At 37.4% G+C, this 19939-nt stretch overlaps 1 protein-coding gene across 1 annotated transcript in view; it reads right to left on the bottom strand.

Annotated features, from left to right (window-relative positions):
* LOC110171006 (protocadherin-15-like) overlaps positions 1 to 19939 on the bottom strand; it is a 290940-nt gene that overhangs the window by 153150 nt on the left and 117851 nt on the right. The window contains exons 10-12 of the mRNA XM_055150550.1: positions 8693 to 8801; positions 7197 to 7309; positions 4979 to 5185 (exon numbers count right to left, since the gene is read on the bottom strand). Of these exons, the coding sequence (XP_055006525.1) occupies positions 4979 to 5185; positions 7197 to 7309; positions 8693 to 8801 (429 nt within the window). The remainder of the gene's footprint in view (positions 1 to 4978; positions 5186 to 7196; positions 7310 to 8692; positions 8802 to 19939) is intronic.

Below are 19939 nucleotides of genomic sequence, written 5' to 3'. Positions count from 1 at the left end.
CAACTTGAACAGAGTCTATTGAAAGTACATCTAGAGTAATTTTCCTTCACTTCCACTTGAAATGATAAGATATTTCACTGTACACTCATGCAGAGTTGTTTAAATACACTTGAATCTTTGAGTACTAACACTACACGCCTACCTTTCCTCGTCAACTTTACCTCGAGAGAAATACTATAGATCGTGAAGTAATGAAAATTTACACTATGGACAGAACCTTGATAGACATCGGAAGACATAGTGAATGAAATGCATCTCATCTTAGCTTTTTCCTCACATGAAATCTCCAACCACTAGACTCTCACACAGCCCCGCTATGTATAAGTGCGTGTGCAGCCCTGGGTTGATGAAGAGGCAACGCTCCAGCTAGTGTTGTTTGTGACCGGGCTCTCATTCCAGATAAGGCTGGCTCAGCACACTTGATAATATTGTCGATGTAGCCTGTGTGGATATAGACTCATAAATACAGAGCAGCTCGCGGTTAAGGACACTCTTGGTCATAGCGTTTGCACAGCCATAAATAAACAGGCCTAGACACAACATAAATGCAATTAGGAGTAATCATTATTTGGAGGGCTGGGGACCGGGGCAAGCCAGATTTAAATACACAAACACATTCTTGGCATGCATAAAAAAAACACTCCACGCACTGTGTTGTATGTCCTGTAAATTGAAAAACGTACATAGGTCTTGCAAATAGCTGGTTCGATAACAGTGGCACTAACTAATCCGCCATGTCTGACCAAGTCTGTATTATTGAACCAACCAGATGGAGCCGCACTGCCTTTAATGCATAGTCAATCCCACGTCCGCATGGTTAAGACAGCAGATGGGAGGAGGACAGTTTGATGAGACAATACAAGCCAATGTGCGAGGCTAGTGTAGTCAAAAAAGCCTCCAGTGCATATTTGAGTAAATTTAAAGGTCCTATATCATACAAAATGGATTATCGTGAGCTTTAAGCCATGTTATAATGCTGTTGCCTCTTCAAAACATACCCAGAATTGTGCTTTATTTCATTCATACATGTTGTCTACCTCTCCAAAGCTCAAAATGCTCTGTTCCACCTTGTGATGTCATGTAGTGGTAGAGTTCAATTTAACAGCTACCTTTTTTACCTTTAGTTCTGAAGAGATGGGTAATTCCCGGGCTGAGATCATCTAAAGGATTCTAGTGAAGGTGTATGGAGTTTAAAAACACAGTGGAGCACTTCCTGTATAACCGCATGACATCACAAGGTGGAGTATTTTCTGTCTAAAAGAAAAACTCAGCCTTAATATGCAGGATTTGTGTGTTAAATGTTTGTGAATGAAACAAAACACAACTCCAGGTATGTTTTTGATGAAGAAACTACATTATAACATAATTCAGTTTTAATGTCGTTTTAACACACTAGAAAGCTAAAAAAAAAAAAAAAAAAAGTGATTTAACACAATACAGTCTTTAAGTAAGTACTTTTACCACAGTAGCAGAAGGCTTACTGAAGTTGATGCTTTTGTTTTTTGTAGTGGTAATGGAAGGTGTTATGTACAATGACCGTATGCATTGAAGAGAGCACTCAATTTCTAGACAGTCTGAAAGCCTAAATAAAACTTTTATTTCAGTCAAGTAACTTCTATTTGTGATGTTGCTTTGATGTAGCAGTGCTTTTACTTGAGAACAGACTTTCAACTATGCATCCATTTGCATTAGTATTAGAATCCAAGTATACTTTTTATACTATAGCATAAATAAATGGAAGCTTGCTGCACATTGTTAAATATGTTTTATATTACAGTAGTGGTGGAACATAACAAAGTAAAAGTAATAAAGTGCTGTACTTAATTTAACTGTAACTGTACTTTACTTAAGTGTATTTAAAGTGCTTTTTTACTTTTACTTCACTACACTACATCTATGAGCAGGTATCTGTACTTTCTACTCCACTACATTTTTGAACTGAACTGAAATTTATTTATTTATTTTTATCATTGTGTGAGATCTGCTGAAAAGCCTGGGGGTTTACTTTAACACATTTGCGCAACCAAAAATATACAAATAAAAACCAACAGGAAAATATATATTTTATTCTAACTCTAGCTATTCAATTGTTCTGATCAACAATTCAGCACAAATCAAAATCACTGCTAGAATTTGCATGAAACACTTTAAAAACAAGTACTTTAATACTTTTACTGGAGTAGATTTTTCATGTGATATTTTTACTTTTACTTTAGTATTTTAGTTTTTACTTCAGTATCTGTACTTTTATTGAGCGACAAAATTTAGTACTTTTTCCACTACTGCATTACAGCTCAAATTTCGCTATCAGAAATTACATAACCATTGCTAACAATATCCACCGGCATTACCCAATTGTTTTCTATGTACAAAAATATCTTGTTGATTCATAAGCGTCAGTATTGCAAGCCAGTGCTAAATAAATGTATATGCAGTCTCCACAAAAAGTATTTTAGGTTACACTCTGGGGGTGTATGTACGCAACAACCCAAAACAACACCATGGGGAAAAGCAGTCATTTGCAAGGCATATCGTAGCTGGCTTAGAATACTGTTTTGATATTCCACAATCATTTTATTTACTTTATTTATTTACAATATTATAGTTCTTTAAATAACAACTTGCTACGCCTATTTTAGTTATCAGGGTGTTTTGGCAAACCACTGAAGCAAGACCTGTTTTTGTGAGGATGCCCACGCTACAGCTTAAAGGTGCCAAATTATGCAAAATTGACTATTGTGAGCTTTTAGTCATGCTGTTAGTTCATCAAAAACATATTTGGAGTTGTGTTTTGTTTCATTCACACATGTCTAAGTAACCCTTTATAATTAAATCTCCAAAGTTCAAAATGTCCACCTTCTGATGTCATGCAGTGGTAGTTTGAGTGAACAGCTATCTTTAATTCAGTAGAGATTGTCAATTCCAGGTCTGAAATGATCCACATTAGTGTAGTTAAAGTCCATGGAGTTTAAAAGGTGTATTGTGTAACTTTTCTGGTAAAGGATCCATATGCTTTTCGCAATGGAATGTTTCACAGTATTAAACTCTTTCTATCTTCATGGAAACCAAACCAGACCAAGTTACAGGTCAGATCTGTGGAGAGCCAACCTCACTCCCAGTCAGAATGGTATCTAGGTATTTCTGCGCTATAAAATCTGTAATTGAATGAATATTAGGAAGAGTGAAATGTCGTACCGTGGAACATTCCAGGCAGAGCAATGACATCTCCATAGAAACAAGCACGTGACAAGCCCTCAATCAGAAAAATTACATAATGCACCTTTAAAACCACAGTGGAGCACTCCTGCATTGCTGCATGACATCAGAAGCGTTTTCCACTTTGAGAGAAAAGCTCAGCCTAAATACGCAGGGTTTGTGTTAAACATTTGAGAATGAAACAAAACACAACTCTAGATATGTTTCTGATGAGGAAATCACATTATAAAATGGATTAGAAAATAGTGTAATATGTTCTCTTTAAACTAACCAAGCTATGGTGAATGCATTAGCGATAACAATGGCACCCCACTGTAAATTCTCGCATTATCACTGAGAGCCAATTCAAAGGGTGCAATGGCTTTACTATCAGATGGTGAGGGAAATTAGACAGAGCACTTCACACGCATACACTGCAAACAGGGCAAAAATAGGACTAGCAGAAGACGCAGAACAGAATGGAGAGGCGCTTAATTTTTTATGAAGAGAATCGCCATGTTGCTTTGTTTACAATGTGGTTTAATTAAATGCATTATTAAATACCTGGCTGCAGCCTACATAAAAGATGAGAATATGCGCAAAAGGTGGACTCTGAATTCCTGATAGACTGATAAACTGAGTTAATAAGTGTGCAGTGTTCTTGAAAGAAAAATTTAGATAACTGTAATTGGATTGGCCTTGATTCAAGAAACAGATGTTTATTTATAATTTAGGTGTTTTGAGTAATGAGCTTGCAAAGGGTTAATCAGAAATTCAGACAATACAATGAAGCTAATCAGTTGGTGGGCGAAAGGTTTTAAAATGTATACCAAGTCACCAAGAACAACGCACTGGTTTTTGCTTTATTCATTAAAAACAATTTTTCTGAAAATTTTGGAAAAAAACTGAAAATGTCCCTGGAACTATGACACCACTACAACAGCGTTCTCCTCAGTAGACGCTAATATAGTTTATAATTAGGAAAACCAGAAGAAGCACAGAGGTTTATAAGAGTTACAAGTAAATGTTAAAACTCTAACTTTTTCTAACATGAACCTAAGACTGACCTTTAAAAAGAAAATATAAAGTGAAGGAGGAAACACACAAATCATTTCTGGGGGTACCTACTGGAGTCTTATTCTGTGGCACCTAGAAAAGATAATTAAGGCAAGTCAGTCTCAATTTATCCATGGGCTTCAGAATGATGAGAAACTAGGACTGTTCCCATAGCAATAACACAACTTAAAAGTAAAAACATTATATTTTTTGAATGGAAAAAAGTTCAGAAACCTGAAACTCTTGAATAAAGCTCAAATTACGAATAGACAATTTACACTGTAGTACCATAAATTTATGTTTATATTACCAATTTAGTTAGTTATACACTACTACTCAGAAGATTTCTGTTATTTTTACTACTTTCTACATTCTATATACATACAGATGACATCAAATTATGAATATATATGGAATTTTGTACCAAAGAAAAAAGGCACTCTACTATTTTTCTTTTATAATTCATATTCATATCCTCAAAGTTGCCACCTTTTGCTTTGTTGAAAAATATTTTGTTGAGTTGTTTAACTTTAAATTACTCCATAAACTACATAATTCCATATTTCTTGCTTCATATTATTGTGTAATATGTATATACAATGTAAAAATAAAATGTACAAAGTAGTAAAAATTAAGAAAAAACACTGAATGTGAGAGTGCATCCAAACATTTGACTGGTGTACGGTGTATGTAACCATTGTAAATCTTTTATAATTCACATCCTCACCTCTTCCACGTCATTGTCCAGCGCTATGACGGCGAGCGGTGCAGACAGGCTTGCGTTGTTCGCTATGGTCGTCCCCACCGGCGACGCCTCACTGACGTAACCATGGTAACTCGTTTCCAGGAAGTAAGGAGCCTGGTTGTTTTCGTCCAGGATTTCGATTTGGAGGTTGGCAAAAGCTGGCAGGGGGTGTCCGTTGTCCTGCTCTGCCTTGAGGGGAGAAGAAAAAAAAGATGCTGATTTGTCTGTAATGAATCAGAGCCTGAACCGCTGCCACTAATCCAGCTTTTGTGGTTCATATTTATGATCTATGCATCATCCAATGAAGGCAGGTTTGACAATAATGCCACTCAAAGTCATACATACTGATAAAACTCAAGATGTATTTGTTACGTCAATAACATCAAAATAATAAAGTACAAAATATGAATCTTTTTGTCTCTGGTTGTCATTTCAAAGAATAATTCATCTATTGATTTGGGGAGAGTGAAATATATTGAAGTCTGCCTCTTTTTAAACAAGTGTCTGGTGCTGTCTGATTGCTTATGTGTCTGTTTCTTTCTCTTTTTTTCCCAATTCATTTATGCCTGAGCTTTTCTCTCCTGCTTTATCCGTATCTTCTTTCCGTCTAACGCTCCTATCTTCATCTCATGCTTGTTGCTTCTGTGTCCCATTCAGTTCCATTGTGTTCCCTAATGTCTCTCCTCAGTCCTCTTTCACATAGAATCCAAAGGGTTTATAGAGTTGTGCAGCATCATGTCTCAGAGGGATTAACATACCTACAAAGGATTCACGCTGTACACTAGTCAACAGTGAGAATGTAATACGCAATAGGAGAAATGTGTAACAGGAAAAATGAACAAAAGAGTAGCTGACAAATATAACTGCAGTGTTAAAGTGATAGTGTGTAACTTTCTGGAGGTGGAAGTTCAACGGCATGATTCCATGGAAATAGAGAGGTAAAACCATACTTTGGAACATTCTCCATGGAGATAGATATGCCATACAACATTTCCATAGAAGCAAGCAGGAAAAATAAGGTTTGGAGGAATCAGGTTTGTGGAGATGCAAGCCCACTCATAGTACAGATGCATGTTTTTAGTGCAATAAACATAAAAATACACATGCTTTTATTTTATTTTTTTTCAAAAAGTTACATACTATTAGCCTGATTCATCAGCCGGTTTCACTTCGTGTCTGACTTTGCAGAATAAGGATTCGTTTGCTCGATGGTAGCTGGGTACTTTTCCAATCGCTGCTATTTATATATTATAATGCACTGCTAATGGGGCTAAACTGGTATATTGAGCTTTTCCCAAATTCCAAAGGAAGAAGGGCAATAACGTCTTTCCCCTTGATAAAATTCACCAAACATTCTCTCTGTTCTGGCTTTAAATCCTTGATCTCGGTAATTGTTGCCAACACAGAATGTATGGCTCTTTGCTGATTGGCTGGTGCCCAGACTCACAGTTCCAGGGTTCATGAAAATCATTTAGTGTATTCCAAGTCCTGACCGAGTTGCTAGAGAGAAATGAAATTGAGCCGAGGCACTAATATACTATGGCTTTAAGATAAGTTGCATCTGCATTACCTAATTTTAAAATCACATAAACAGAAGTAGGTTTTAAAAAGATATGATTAGTTCCTAACTATCACAAACTCTATGGCACTTCGCTAGTCTTTATGAGCATGTTTTGGGACTGTGCGCAGTTTTAGAAATACTTTTCAGACAGCATAATGGAGTAGTTACAATGTACTTTATGGAGAGATTTTTTTTTTTTTTTTTTTAACACAAAATTATAACAAGTACAATAAAAGAAATGGTATCTTCACAAAGGTACAGCTGGTGTATCTGCTCTCTGTAAAGCACTAAAGCTCTATATAAATAAAGTTTACTTACTTATTGATTTACAACTGTTATTTGTGATAAATTTATCTTAGTTTTCTAGTATTATTTGAAATCACAGTATGACTATATCCAGAAATCAAACTTGAAATTACACCTGCACTCTTCAAATAAACAAATGTTCAATTCATCACAGGAAAGCACCAAGAACATTCTTTAGAAACCTTCAATAGTCAAAGCAAAGTCACAGAAAATTGCGAAATGAAAACACAACGTTTGATGGCTGCTGAAAAGGGTATGCTAATCACGTTTTCATGTGAGCAGAATCAATATAAAGAGAAGGCCAACAGCAGGGACCCCCCCGCTGCCTCTCACCTTTATAACAAGATCAAATTTGTGGTACAGCTCCCTGTCAATGGGCTTCAGTAACAGCAGCTCCGCCGTGGTTCTGTTCAGACTGAAATATTGTGCATACGAGTCTGGTTTTCCTGGGAAAAAAACACACTGAAAAGTCAAATCACACAAATGTCGGAGGTTGCGTCAGTAATTGCTCCCTGAATCAAGAGGGTGAGGAAAGAGAGGCGTGGATAATGCTCCCAGTTTTTCTATCTCAGCTCTCCGCAGGTGGTATTCTAACACATAGGAGCACATACACATTGAAGTACTGTAGTTTTTTGAAGGCTAGTGGTGGGAATCAAGTAGTGGACAATCACGCCGCCCCATTGAGCAGTGGCTTTACAGTAAACTGCTTTGATTGGCTTCTGCTGAGATGTGCTCCTTTGGAAGTTGGGTAAGAACCAACTTCTGTAAACTTTCTGAAAAAATATTCAAAAGCAGCTAAAAGCAATTCCTCTCATTTTAACAGCATGAAAACTCAACATAAAGTGAATATTGAATCAGTTTTCAAAAAGTTACAAGGAGTCTGTGTCTGAATCCAGGCTCAAGTTTCTCAATAAGTTACCATCTTTTCACTTTGTAGCAGTTTTAACAATGCAATTAGGTTTTAGCTTCTGCTAGTCAGTCACATGAAGTTAAATAATTATGTAAAAGGCTCTCGAAATTTGCTGACAAGCCACCTGGCATTGTCATAACAAAGCAACAAAGTTAATCATGCAGTTTGAATTAACTTAACAATCATGTCAAAAAATAATAATGCTGAAAACTGGTACTAAAAAAATATTTTTGAACGTTGACAAAGCATAGGAAGTCTAACATATTTAAAGAAATACAACTTAATGGTATATATGACAAAATGCTTATGGTTCCAGATATGACTACATGACATAGATACAAAAAAGTGCAGTTAATCTAGTATTGCTGAAGTACAGGTAAGAGAAAAGAAAAGGCTCCCAATTTGATTCAGTGCTGCATCCTTGTCATTATAATGTATGATTTAAAGATGTACCGTATCATCTGTTTTCTCTAAGGAGATGGTTCTGTTTTGCCTGGAATGTTCTAGCCTGGCTCAGGCCTCATTAATATGTGTCACTCTGAATTAAGTTCTGCACATTCTCATTATCTGGAATGGTTCACACTGAAAACGATCGGAAAACGAGGAGTCATGACGATTATTTGAATCTGATTAGTCGAAGTGTCACAACAGCGGAACAAGCCCAAAATCTATTGTGTTGCATCTAGTTGAGGGAAAAGCTTCTCTGTCCACAAATGCAACAAACCGTATTGACGCCATGTTTGTTTTGGTTTGTTTGGGTGCTTGGCCTTTGGCTTCTGCACAAACCTCAATGCTGCTCTGTGATTGGTCTGCTCGTCCAATTAACCGAACAGCAAGCAGGCGCACTCAAGATGGATTCTATATTGTTAGTAATTGTCATGAAGTTTGCACAAAACATCTATCCAGAGCCCTTTCTTACCGAGCAGGATGGAGTAGAGGATACCAGGTCTGTCGGAGGGCGGCTGAATGTTTTCGTCTTGGTCCACGGCTTGTATTGGTGGAGTCACATTCAGTGGATTCACCTTACTCTGTTGACAGACAAAAAACAAGCAAGATTGATTTAGCTAAACTTTTTTCCCCTTGTGTATGAAATGAGATGAGGCCGTTTCGTTCTAGCAGGTAAACAAGGAAGCAAACTTGATCACCTTCCAAATAACACCAGGGTGGGTCTGCCAGCCGCATTTGTAATAAAAGCACTTAGCTGTCCCTGCATCCCGCTCATTAATACATTCATATTTTGAGCTGGGGCTGTGGGAGCGAGTATAAACAGGATATGGAAACAATAAAATCGTGATTCAGTATAATCTGAATCATATAGAAACCACATCTTATCATATAAAGTCACTCAAATGCTGTGAAAAACAGACCCATATAATTTTGTAGTAGTCCAAAGGTATACCTCGCTTGTCTTTCCGAGCATCCCAATTATTTACTAAAATGAGTTTATAAGCACTTTTCACAATTTTCAGAGACCAAAGTGGAGTTTTGCTGTCACAGTAAAGCTAACAATAACTAGTATGCTAACACACATTTCAAGATTAAACCAAAAAAAAACTTTATAATTAGATACAGACTGAACACAACTGACTTTTTGACCTGAAGAGTTGCTAATACAATGTACCTGTTATGGGGGAAGACTTCTTTTTCTCAAAAGCATGGGAAAAATCGGGTATAAAACCTTTAAGCCTTTTACACAGTAGTTTGTTATAAGCATATGGTCAGAGACTGCTAATGAACATGTGCAAATAAAGTGGTAGCTTATGTTGTTGACTCATGGTGCACAGTTTCTGTTATTGCAGCAAGAGGCTAATCAGCTAAGTTAAAAGTGTATAATTAAACACAAATTATATTTAAAGTATCAAACATGTTTCTTAATGGAAAAAATAAAAAGCTACAATTACTGGGAGGTTCAGTCATTTCTAACTATCAGTGCTTGGTGGTACTTTCTGACTGAGAGGTCCACAGCCAATTCTCAAGAAAAGCATGTGGTTTAGAGCAAGAACTTTGAATTTTGTGTTATTCTGCGTTCATTATTTTGAGGAAATGAATAGTCAAAGATATTTTAATTTAGTTTTTAATAAGACAAAATAAAATAAAACAAAAAATTGTGATTTTGAACTTTTTTTTTTTTTTTTGTAGCCTTGCCCAACTACAAATATGTCTGCAGTCTATGGTGAAACTCTCAGTTAGGGTAACATTTTATCGTTCAAATATCAAAATAAAAAAAATTTAAAAAAATTGTGATCTTTCAGTTTTTAGTTTTTTATCGCCTCACCCAACTACACGTGACATTTTTTTCTTACAAAGTTTGTTTGAAATGCTAATTGAAGCTGCATTAAGTCTAATTTCTGAATCAAAAGGTTGAATTCACACTGTTAAACACAATGTATTTGCTTCAGTAAAATATTTTCCTAGCCAATATTTTTAACAGGAAAACTGTGCATCACATGTTTAGTGACAACATGGCACTGACACTAATGTAATGTAAGTGAGTGGAACAAATAGATGCTACACAAAATTCATTTTTTTAATAGACATAATGGGACACAAGACATTAAACTCTTTTATAGTCTTTTCACGATGTTAAAACACATGGTCAGACCTCCGCTGTGCACGTGTAAGTGGAAGTGCACTATAAAACGCTAGGCTGTAATGCTGATGTATAATAGTCCAATATGCTGAGACCTGGGCCCACCGAGACCCCCCAACGGGATGAATATAACATGTCTATGGGCGAAAATCCACAATCACAGTGGCTATAAAAACCCAACCAAGCGCACACAAGCAAGACATCCCAGAGTCCCAGGCACCTGCCATGATACAATGGTTTACAGGGGCGCACCTGACAGCAGCACTTAAAACCCCCACTGGCCCCCACGCAAGCCATAGCTCCTGCTTTTCTGTCAGGGAGAGGAGAACTGAAGGGAGGAAGGGGGGTGACGGAGCCGGAGACACTAGAAGTTATGGCGGGTAATGAAGAGGAGTAAAACAGGGGCTGAATATATGGAGGATGATCAATCTGTCAGGGGTTATGGGTAAACAGAGAGCGGAGATGCAAATGTGATAAAGAGCACTGGAAAAGATTGGAGGCCATATTGTACCACTGCTAACCAAAACAGCACACAGTTTAAAAAGATACTGTAATTGTGTATACCAATTATAAAAAAAGAGGAGAAGTCCAACATGTCCCAAAACTGTCACTTAAAGGTATATTACATAAAATGGATTCTCAAAAGGTTCTGTTCCACCTTGTGATGTCATGTTGTGGTAGTATTCAACTTAGAGCTATCTTTTAGTTTTTGTTCAGTAGACATTGGCAATTTCAGGAGAGTCTAGTGAAGGTGTAGGGAGTTCAAAAACACAGTGGAGCATTATGTAACTTTTCAGGGGATCTGCCACCTGCTTGTCCATGGAGATGTTATTGCTTTTCCTGGAATGTTCCGCAGTATGGCAGTAAACAAGCATGGAGAAAAGCAAAGTTGTTGTCAGTCACAGGCAGAGGTGGAGACTTGCAAGTTGTGACTTGGACTCGAGTCAGACTTGAGTCACTATTTTTAGGACTTGAGACTTGACTTGATAAAATAGATGAAGGCTTGGGACTCAACTAGAATTTGAAGGTCAGTGACTTCATTCGGACTTGAACCCTGTGACTTGAAAAGACTTGATGCTTAGACTAGCTAACAAATTTACTTTTATTAAGCACTCTTAAATCTTAACTCTTTCTGTTCTGGCAGTAATAATTTGCACTCTTGTCAAGACATTTATAAAGGAAAAATTTGCATTTCTACAACTCTTACATAAATACTCCTGACATTTTAAGTACAATTTAGTTTAAAATTCATATACATTGCACATATCTAAGCTATATTACTATACATACTTTGGTTTAAAGACTTGGAATGACTTGAAGCTCAAAGCAGACAACTTGACTTGACTTGGACTTTTGACCCAGTGACTCGAGACTCGATTTGGACTTGCCTGTCTTTGACTTGGGACTTGACTCGGATTTGAGGTCAAAGACTTGAGACTTACTTGAGACTTGCAAAACAACGACTTGGTCCCACCTGTAGCCAGAGGTCTGGTAATTCTGCTACCCTGCAAATTTGTCAACAGACCACAAGTCACAGGTCACATCTGTGGAGAAGCGACCGCAGTTTTTCAGAGTAATATCAACAACATTTACATATTTTGCTGTTGTGAGACCAAAATTGTGCACTGCCCCCACACCTTAGACAAGCTGAGTCACTTTCATTTTTTAAATCAGCTCTTAAAACTCACCTGTCCTCTTTAGCGTTTTATTGTGATTAATGTTGACTTTTATAGTGTCCAGTGTGTTTTTATGTGTCTATGTTTTTCAATTTGTGTCTATTTTTATTGCCTTTTATAATTATTGTTGTGTACTGCACTTAGGTCAACTGTATTGTTTTTAAAGTGCATTAGAAATAAAGTTGGATTGAATTGGACAAGTAATTGCATAAACAAAAGATAGATACTTTTGCCATATTTATATTGGACCTCCAGGAAAGCTAAGAGTATTTTGTGCTTTGGAGATATACTGTAGACAGACTAAAGGGTTACTCAAACAGGTGTGAATGAAGCAAAACACAACTGCAGGTCTGTTTTTGATGAGGAAAATTAAAGCTCACAAGAGTCAGTTTTATGTAATATAGGACATGTAACTCAAATGTAGCTTTATCATCTCTTCTATATGGGACCATCATTCTCAAACGAGCTCATTTCTATCCTCTAACTCTCCGAATGCATAAATTGACACACTATTTGGGGAATTCTGGGAAAGATGAGTAAAACTGGGCATGCCAACGCAGCAGGGAATCAAACCAGCAACAGGTATCAAGCTGTTTCGTCTCTGCCCACCACTACAGGACTCACCAGCTGGCAGTGTGTGCGGGGAAATCTGCTTTTTTATATATGGAGAGGAGGAGGCTAATGAGCAAACCAGCAGCAGTTGGATGGGCAGGTGGCTGATCCCCGGGGCGGTCATGTGATCAATCGCGGGGCCTAAGGGTGCGCGTGGTGATCAAGTACTGCACTTTCCAATCACCGTAAAAAATAGCAGATGGTAATTTCCACAATGCACCTCACCATCTACTTTGCCGCAAGGAAGTCATGGACGTGTAACTTTGCCTATGAAAGTTTGGGCATTTGGGGGATTTTGTTTTTCCAATGCAATCTATCGCCAATAGGCAACTACACTTTTAGTGTCACTACTTCCTGTCCAGTTGTGTATCTATGTGGTTTTTGCTGAGTCATACTGAAATGAATAAATATTTAAAGGTACATGGTGTAACTTTTCTGGTGGAGGGACAGTCAAATGCTTTTCTACATAAATGCTATTGCTTTGTCTGAAACGGTTCATGGTATGGTATTAAACCTCCATCCATTTTCTTCCGCTTATCCGGGGCCGGGTCGCAGGGACAGCAGTCTAAGCAGGGGCTCCCAGACTTCCCTCACCCCAGACACGTCCTCCAGCTCCTCCAGGGGGACCCAGAGGCATCCCCAAGCCAGCCGAGAGACATAGTCCCTCCAGCGTGTCCTGGGTCTTCCCCGGGACTTCCTCCCGGTGGGACATGCCCGGAATACCTCCCGAGGGAAGTGTCCAGGAGGCATCCGGAACAGATGCCCAAGCCACCTCAACTGGCTCCCTCACATATGGTCATGAGCTCTGGGTAATGACCGAAAGGACGAGATTGCGGATACAAGCGCTCGAAATGAGTTTCCTCCACAGGGTGGCCGAGCGCTCCCTTAGAGATAGGGTGAGGAGCTCAGTCACACGGGAGGAGCTCGGAGTAGAGCCGCTGCTCCTCCACGTCGAGAGGTATGCTATCTTAATTAAGACCAAACCAGACCAAATTACAGGTCAGATCTGTCGAGAAGCAATCCTCACAGTCATAATGCCTGTTTTTCTATGTATTTTTTGAGCAGTAAATCCATCTGTAATTGAATAAATGAACAGTTAAATGTCATAATCTGGAAAATATCCCTAGAAACAAGCGGATGACGGACGCCCAATGAAAAAGTTACACAAAGCAATTTTAAAAAATAAGGCACTCAACAGCAAGTTGCGAGTGGATGTGACTGAAAACAAAAGTAAACAAATCAAATTAATAAGTCAGCGGAGGGCATTTCTGTGTTTTGAAAGAGACGTTTGAGTCTCAATGCTAATGCTAATGATAATTTTAAGGCATCATAAATATTAAAACAACACCACAACTCACAACTCAACAATTTAACCATAAAAACAAAAACAAAAAAAAGGGTAATCTTGACTTTAAAGGTCATATATTACACAAAATTGACTCTTGTGAGCTTTAAGTCATGTTTGAATATTGTTATCTCATTAAAAACATATCTGGAGTTGTGTTTTGTTTCATTCACAAGTTTTACATCACGAATAATCCCGCATTATTAGACTGTCTACATTTCCAAAGGTCAAAATGCTCTGTTCCAATTTGTGATGTCATGAAGTGGTAGTTTTTAAGTTAACCGCTACCTTTTATTTATTAGCTCATTCGAGATTGACAAGTCCTGGGTTGAAATCATCCAAACGATTCTAGTGAAGGTGTATAGAGTTTAAAAACATGGTGGAGCACTATCTATATTAAATACCTCATGACATCACAAAGTGGAACAGAGTTGTGAACAGTGTTTTCTGTTTGAGAGAAGAACTCTAACTAAATATTCAGGATTTGTGTGAATGAAACACAACAGTACTCCGGGTATGTTCCTGACGAGGAAACAACATTATACCATAGGTCAAAAAATAGCATTATATGGGCCTTTTAATTAATTTGAAATTTAATAGGTTGTTTATATCATATTTTGCAATTTTAATAAAAAGTTACTTAAAAGTTAGCTTTGAGGCATAGTGAGTTAGCTCGCATATTGCTGTGTTGAGAGTCTATAAGTAAATGATTTGGGCGGGTCATGCCTGGTTTGTTTACACTGCTGTTCAATATTCTGTTTCTCTCATTCAGCTATAAAGGGTTTGGTTTTTGAACGAGTTTACTTTTAGAGAGTAAGACGATGGAAGGAACATACGCCAAGAGAAAAGTTGCTTCTAAGTCTGGGAGACTGTCATTTTCTATCAGGGTCATTATAACTCAATTATTGCACTTCATTGCTTTCCTCACCTTTAAATAACTCTGTGCTGTGAAAAATACTGCAAGCGAATACAAAAATTGGCAATTTAAAGTGTTTCTCAAATTGCTAAGGTCTTCCATCAGATGTTCAGTGTCTGCATTATTTTCATCTTAGAATTTAATGAAAAACTTTCAATAATAAAGTACTTGTTTAGTCAATAAACACTTCAGACTTATTTGCAGTTTCTAAAATGTTAATACAGTTTTTGAATAGTTGATGAATGATGATGATGAATGAATTCCAGTTTGTGTGCCATGTTATGCAACCAGTGCTGGATAAAGATCTTACATGAAAGTAGTCTGTGTAATTATTTTAAGGGTTTGTGTGGGACAACAACAGCGACAACAAGGTATGTTGTGAGCTAACTAAACATGTGGAAGTGAAACATTAGATCTCTTCATATAAATATAAAGTTTCCTTGTACTTTTCTGTATAAATAGGTTTTTGCATGAATTTGAGTGCAGTTGAGTAGCTGTCTTGTTGTCAGTGCAGTTTGGGTCAAATACATGGTCAGCTTTTATTTTACAAATCAATCAGGGCATGTCTTTAGTTGACCAAGAATGTCTTTAGTCGACTGCAGCTCTAGAATCAATATCAAATCATTTGAAATTGTCAATGGTAACCATTCAGACTTTGGAGGAATGCATTGTACTATTTGTCTGTTAAATTTCACAAAATAAAATGATTTCTTTTTTGTCATATCACCCAACTAAACTTGTTTTGAAGGACATGAACAGTCTTATTTGCAGCTCAAGAAATCAGGGGTAAAAGTTCACAGGTAAATGCTTTTCAATATGCCAAAAATCCTTAATGATAATAATAATATAAGAAAAAAGATCCATGATCCATATTATAATGGTGTTTCCTCATCAAAAACATACCTGGAGTTGTGTTTTGTTTCATTCACACATGTTTAACACACAAATCCCACACATGTATGCTGAGGTCTTCTCTAAAATAGAAAACACTCCACCTTGTGATGTCACGTGGTTCTACAGAAAGTGCTCGATTGCTTTTTTAAACTCCTTACACCGTCACTTTAACCATTTGGACAGTTTCAGCCGTTGAATTTCCAACCTCTACTGAACTAAGGGTAAAAGGTAGCTGTTAACTTGAAAACAACATGACATCACAAAGTGGAACAGTGCTTTTTGAGCTTTAGAGATGCAGACAGACTAATCATTACTTAGACATGTGTGAATGAATCAAAACACAACTTCTGGAATGCTTCTGAGGAATTACCAACATTAAACCATGGCTAAACGCTGACAACAGTCCATTTTGTATAATATAGGACCTACACGCGTGATGCCATAAAACTGCGATCTGACTCCCCATTAAAACAATTTCCCTATTTGTTCCATCTGTCCCATCTTCTGTCTCTCCATAAATTCATCGAAGCATCTTCACTAGCGTCCTGTCCTCCATCAAAGAGCAGTGGCAGCAGAGTGGCCCCGGGGGTGTGGTTTACTGGTGTGCACTGGACCGGGGTAGATCTGTGTTAGATGGCTCTGAGGTGGGGTCTTAATCAATCACAGGGGCCCGCAGAGAGGCACAGGCTAACAGAGGAGCAGGTCCAATCAGCCACAGCTAATGGGTCACATCACGCTGTTGGGGTAAGCATGTATTTAGTTAAGGAGAGTCAAGCTGCGCCCAGACGATAGAATGAATAGAATGGAAGTGCATTATGTTCGGCAGAGACATAATGCAGCTATTTCAAGACAGATATAAACTCAGCGTGCCTGTTTAAGACCGCTGAAAGCTAAGTAGCTCATCTAATAGATAAAGGATATGTACACTTAATGTAATGTGAATGCTGATGTGTTTGACCTTACAACAAATCAAACAACATTTTACTTAAAAATGCAAAAGAAAAGAAAAACAAAGAAGAAAAGAGCTCGATAGTTAATGCCAGTTATAATATTACAAAGACAAAAAAACCTGATACAATATATGTAAATTTTAACACAAAATAATTACCTCATATAATAAAACTGTAATGAGAATGTTGATATGCTTGCAGTTACAAATCAAGCAAAATTTGAAACTGATTTAGAAAAAAAAAACACAGTTTGACTTCTGTTGCAATATTACAGTTTCAGTTTGATTTGATAGTAAGAAAAGAGCTTGATACTGAAAGCAATTACAATATTACAAAGACACATGAAGAAAAAATAATTCAGACAACAGATGTAATTTTCAAAACAGAACGGTTCTCTTAAATATTTGTTTTGATATAGTTCTATTCACAACATTTCTAATTTTATCCAACTAATTTTTTCCAGTATTGGCACTTGTAGAGTATCTGTTTCCATGCAACGGTATCTGTATTCATTCTTTGACAACCCTAATATGAACACTTGCAAAGATATTAGGTTCATACAGAGGTTTGCAATATAGGCAGGTTGTAGTTTCCTTTTCATTTGGGGAGTGTTTGTTCAAATGTGCCCTTCTACAGCTTTTTTCAACTGGAAATATGAATTCATTTATATTTGCAAATTCTCATTTATCTATTTACAGGTGATGGCACTTACAAGCCCCTGATGTTCACTATTCTCATGTTTAATTGTGCCAACATGTCACTCACATTTCCCCACAGCACCTCTGACCTGGACCCTCCTGGCATCATCACACCTATTCATTAGTGCTACATGCTGGCCCCTGTTACATCTCACCTAGTCTGTTGAGAAAAGCACTCTGTTCATTTTACAAATTAGATTTTCAACTTAACAATTGATTTACTGACACTGCCAACTGCACTAGACATAGCACCACTGCACCTGTTAGGCTAACTTAACATTTTAAATAAGTTCTATGGAGTCTGCAGTGTTTGTGGAAGTCTGGTTAATGTAATGCAAGCTTCCAGATGTTGTCATTAAACTTTCAATATGAATTATAGCAGGTAAGTGACATTCATAAGTGGCTCCTTTAGAAGAACAGATTGTAATGCGTTTGATGGATGACCTTCCCCCACAAAAAGTGTAGTTTCTCAAACATGACAAGTGATGATGCAGATAATGAGACACAAGCAATAAGAAAACAAGCACACATGTTGTTGGGCAAAGACACAGCTACTTTACTGACACCAGGGCATCATGGGAACAGTTTACAACCGTTCAAAGCACATAGTTTATTTTATTTCACTGTGCACTTTGGTTAGTTTACATAGACACTGTCCTAAAAGTAATTATTTTTTTATTATTATTATTTTACGTGTTGAGACTGTACAAAACTTCTTAAAAAGTTGAGAAAGATTTTGACCTTAAATTTGGAGTAGAAACTAGTGAGGCATCATATTATTTATTGATTATTTAGCTTGCTTATATTATTTTATTCTTTTTTGAGAGAGGGAGAGTAGGTCCATGTTGACTAAATGAAACTTTACATTGTACTAGTAATTTACACAGGAGTAGACTGGCAATAAGGCTATCGTCACATTCATACTAGGCAAGATGGCTGGCGTTTTGCTTATGGACACCACAACAGAGTCACTGCTGCCTCGCTGTGGCACCTGTGGCTGTAGTATTCCCAATCCATCCCATCCATGAACTAACCAGACCCAACCATGCTTAGTTTTCGAGATAGGACTAGACCAGGCATTGACAAGGTAGTATGGCCACATTACAAACTGCTAGTACAATATACTGTGTGTGTATATATATAAATGGACATTGCTTACCCGCTAGCTGCCATGTTCCAAACAGAAAGTAAGCATGGGCACACTTCCTGCTCCATCGACTCTAGCTCCATATACTTTATATTGAAAAAACACAGTCCCTGTTTCCATGACTGCTGCTGTCAGGCTCCCCATTTTGGTTTTAAAATGTTTGTATTAACCCGCTCTACATGATCCTGGTATTTTTGTTTCGCTTTTTGTACGTAAAATAAATCAATTCCTATATCTAATATGGAAGCTCCAAATTCACCCCATAACTCCTAGCCTCTGTGAGCTTCACTTGACTGAAGCCAAAAGCTATGGGTGACATCATGCTCCCTTAGTCCACTTCTTTGTAGTTTAATAGTTTATTCAGTCATTTTGCACCACTACAAAACAAAACAAAACAGACTAGAACCCCATAGACCATGACCGAAAGGGTTTAGGCTGAAGTAAAAACTACTTCTAATGCCAAACCCTTTTAAACAATGAAAGCAGCATATGAACAGCCAGTTTGCATTTACAATTTCACTTACGACTTATTGTATATATATACAAGACAAAATATAAATTCAAACAAACTAAATTTAGTGCATAATTCATTCATTCCAGAGCTCTAGATCTTTGAAAACATAACGTTTTATAATCTTTTTTAAAAGGTTCTACAGTGTTAGACTTTTTTTTAATCATCACTCAGATTGTTCCATACACTAACCCCTCTAAGAGAAATACAGTCTCTTTTTTCTTAGTTCTTATCTTCATTTTTTTTTTTAAAGATGCCTTTTTTTTTTTTTCTTTTTCCTTTCCGTTTATGACCATACAAATTAATACTAATGTTAACAAACAGAACGCACAAAAGTTTATTGTTTATGATCGTACAAAATAAACCACAATGAGAATGTTTTCGTTTATGGTTGGACACACTAATAATAATGTTAAAGAAGGCACATGTCTATGGCAGTAGCGGTGATACAATAAGCAACAGCAGTGGCATCGCATTGATTAGTAGTACTCGCAAAAGTAGCAGATGTAGCAGAAGCCGTGAGAATTAAAGTCCTTCCACCTCTGACTTTCCCACATTGTAGTATCTCTGGCTGCCATCTTGTAAATCCTGCATTTGCCCGCGCACTTACACAGCTCTCCAGCCCACGCCAGTGCAAAGCTGATTTAGCACCTAGCGTCTCCTGCGACCGAGACATAAGTGTGTGTAAATGTCTCCACAGAGGACAGATAAGACGGAGCTCGGAAGACTGCGCCAGGCTGACAAAGATCTCAAACGCCACAATAACCCAGTCCAAGCCCAAGAAGTTGTGGGGCCAGGCATGAGCGCTCTGCTGCCTCCCAGACTGC

Source organism: Boleophthalmus pectinirostris, unplaced genomic scaffold, assembly GCF_026225935.1.
Source record: "Boleophthalmus pectinirostris isolate CB_2022bp ecotype Guang Dong unplaced genomic scaffold, ASM2622593v1 HiC_scaffold_14, whole genome shotgun sequence".
NCBI lineage: Eukaryota > Metazoa > Chordata > Actinopteri > Gobiiformes > Gobiidae > Boleophthalmus > Boleophthalmus pectinirostris.
Note: the sequence above shows the minus strand (reverse complement) of the source record. Positions and strands in the feature narration are given on the sequence as shown.